General features: G+C 52.9%; 1 protein-coding gene across 1 annotated transcript in view; it reads left to right on the forward strand.

Annotated features, from left to right (window-relative positions):
* Positions 1-1882, forward strand: part of KRT35 (keratin 35) — a 4196-nt gene extending 2314 nt beyond the window's left edge. The window contains exons 4-7 of the mRNA XM_003786373.1: positions 175-336; positions 600-725; positions 1193-1413; positions 1715-1882. Coding sequence (XP_003786421.1) covers positions 175-336; positions 600-725; positions 1193-1413; positions 1715-1862 — 657 coding nt within the window. The 3' untranslated portion in view covers positions 1863-1882. The remainder of the gene's footprint in view (positions 1-174; positions 337-599; positions 726-1192; positions 1414-1714) is intronic.
* The last annotated feature ends 1258 nt before the right edge of the window (positions 1883-3140 follow it).

Genomic DNA, 3140 nt, shown 5'->3' on the forward strand with positions numbered 1-3140 from the left:
AGTCTGGGGGAGGAGGTAAGCCTTGCAGGGGAGGTGAGTCTGGGGGAGGAGGTGAGTCTGGGGGAGGAGTGAGCACAGGCAGGAGGTGAACTTGGAGGGGAGGTGAGCATGGAAAAGAAGCAAGCAGGGAGGCAGCAGCTGGGAGAGTCAGTGCCGACCTGGTCTGTGCCACAGGAAGTGAACTCGCTGCGCAGCCAGCTTGGTGACCGGCTCAATGTGGAGGTGGATGCTGCCCCACCTGTTGACCTGAACCGAGTCCTGGATGAGATGAGGTGCCAGTATGAGACCCTGGTGGAGAACAACCGCCGGGATGCTGAAGACTGGTTTGACACCCAGGTAGGTACCTGGAAATAGTCAGTGCAGCAGAGGCACACAGTGGGTCCCATGGAAGTGACCCCAGGACTCTGAATCAAGAAACCCGGGTCTGAGGCCCAGTACTGTTTCAATGTTGCTGTTAAGCAACATTATCCTCCAGGGTGAAGTGAATGGGTTGGATGGGGTGGTCTGGAAGGTGCTTCTGGTTCTAACTGGCCTCTGTGGATCTGTGAGGCTAAATCCCTAGAGCTCCTAAGCGGATCCTCAGAGTGTCTGTGTTTCAGACTGAGGAGCTGAACCAGCAGGTGGTGTCCAGCTCGGAGCAGCTGCAGAATTGCCAGGCAGAGATCACTGAGCTGAGACGCACGGTCAGCGCCCTGGAGATCGAGTTGCAGGCCCAGCATAGCATGGTGAGCCTGGAGGTGGGGGGAGCTGCTGCTGAGAAGCACATGAGCCTCCAGATTCCAAGCTGTGACTGCACAGGCAGGCTCCAGGGTTCAAGTTACTGAGCATAAGGCCTTCTCTGTGCAGAGAAGAGGGAATGAGGGCCTAGCTCCCGACACAAATAGCCCAGTGATAGAAGACAAGAGGCCTGCAGTAAACTGACATGTCTTGGCAATAGCTCTTATATATGTGTAAACAGTTACATCTTCTGCTAAATTATCCATTACCCAGAGATGACATTAGTAGGCAGATACTCTCTAGCTCACGGAAGCTACAGGGGTTAGTTGGCTCATCTCAGATGTTTGCTTGTGGCTTATCCTAGCTCAAAGAGATTTTCTCTGAGCCTCCTTTCCTAAATTCTGAGTCCTAATGGAGACCCAGGTGAATCTTCCTTGTTTCTTTTCTGACCTCTAACCTTGCTCCTTACCAACAGAGAGATGCTTTGGAATCCACCCTGGTGGAGACAGAGGCCCGCTACAGCTCCCAGCTGGCCCAGGTGCAGTGCATGGTGACCAACGTGGAGGCCCAGCTGGCGGAGATCCGCTGTGAGCTGGAGCGGCAGAACCAGGAGTACCAGGTGCTGCTGGACGTGCGGGCCCGGCTGGAGGGCGAGATCAACACATACCGGGGCCTGCTGGAGAGTGAGGACTGCAAGTGAGTGCCACGGGGTGTTCTCTCTTTTTCCAAATGTGGTCTGCAAAGTTCCGGGGAGACGGCGTGGAGAGGGCATCTGGAGTCAGGAGCGCTGGGTTTTAGCTCTGGTCTTCTCATCATGTGACTCTAGCAAGCCTCTTTTCCTCTCTGGGTCTCTCTTTTCCCCTTTGGTAAAACAAGGGGCAGAATTAAGTGGCTTTTAAGGCGCCTTAAAAATCCCAATTTGCATTCTGGGATCGCTCTGAGTTGTTGAAAACGGCAACTGGAAACACATGGTAATTTGACCTTTTCTTTCTCTCAGGCTTCCCTGCAACCCATGTTCCCCTGACAGCTCATCCTCTAAGTCGTGCCTCCCCTATCTTCCTGCGGCCTCCTGTGGTCCCAGTGCAGTCCGTGCAACCTGTAGCCCCCGCCCTATTTGTGTGCCCTGCCCAGGGGGCCGGTTCTGAGAAGGGCTGACACAGAAGGCCACCACCAATGTCTCCAGGATGCTGACCTGGCTTCCACTCAACCCCTAACCCTGACAGCCCAGGCCCCTGTCTTGGCACAGAGCCCAGGTCCCGAGTCTGGCCCTGAGAACACGCATGGCACATACACACCTCACGCTTCTCAGAGCCAGTCACCAGGCTTGCTGCCCCAAAGGCCTCCATGCCTCATCATTTCAGCTGCTTTCAGCAGGCCTCCTGGGCCAGTTATCCCTTCTGAGTGCTGTTCCAGTGGGTTCTGAAATGCAAAAGAGGACTCCTGTGGGTGGAACAATAAAATGCACTTGCTTTGGCTCCTGACACATCACTTATACTGTTCCGGTGCTGTTGGTTTGTGTCTCTGCTGAGTTCAGAGGGTGACTTGGGGCCAGATGAATGGGGGATGCTTGGCCAAGTGTGACCCTCAGGATGACAGAGTCACTGTGCCCTTATTTGGGTTGGGTAGAAGCCTGCAGTGAGATTCTTTTGATTGGTTTCCCTGATGAAGACTTTTTCATAAGATTCCAAAATGGTACCAGGTGTTCTCAGACCTCCCCTGATATCTCTCTTGGCATATGTGGTCACCCTGGGACCCCAGAGTGGGATGGATAAACTGACATTCATATAATGGGAAGCATTTTAGGTCACTTTATTAGTCTTATGTCTGTGGTCCTTAAAAGAGCAGCAATACTCCCACGGTACTTTTAGGGGTGCATTTGTATCAGCCTCCTCCATTGCAGCTCCCCCCAACTCCAGTTTAGCAATGTTTTTTACAATCCACATCCCATCACAAGCAGGAGATAGAGACTGAGTCTGCCCTTGGACTTCTACCTATAATCACAAGGTTCTTCTGTGCTCTTGGCCTCTCATGAGGGGTTCCAGAAGGCCTCCTCTGATGAGTATGGGAGCTCCCAGCATCTTGGCCCAAAGGTTCCCAAATGGGCCAGAAAAATAGCAAGTGAGAAAGGTGAAGGCCAAACTTTCTAAGCTAGAAAGAAAGACTCTCCTCAGAAGGCCACATGATCCTCATAAAAAGCGATAAACACTTGCTAGGGAGTTTTGGTGATGGTAAAGAGAGTTGTAACAGTGCCCAAGGTGGAAAACAGATTGGTGAAAAATGCTGGTCAAGGCTAGCCTGACACCCACCCCCCAGCCTAGTATGGTTCCCCTGATTCCTTCTCTGGCCCCCTGTAAAGAGGGCCTGGGCCTTTGTTTCCCAGCCACCTTGCTCCTGGCTTCCTGTACCACCTCAAGCCTTGGTTT

The sequence above is a fragment of the Otolemur garnettii genome, unplaced genomic scaffold (assembly GCF_000181295.1).
Source record: "Otolemur garnettii isolate 467f Iridium unplaced genomic scaffold, OtoGar3 scaffold00018, whole genome shotgun sequence".
NCBI classification, from domain to species: Eukaryota; Metazoa; Chordata; class Mammalia; order Primates; family Galagidae; genus Otolemur; species Otolemur garnettii.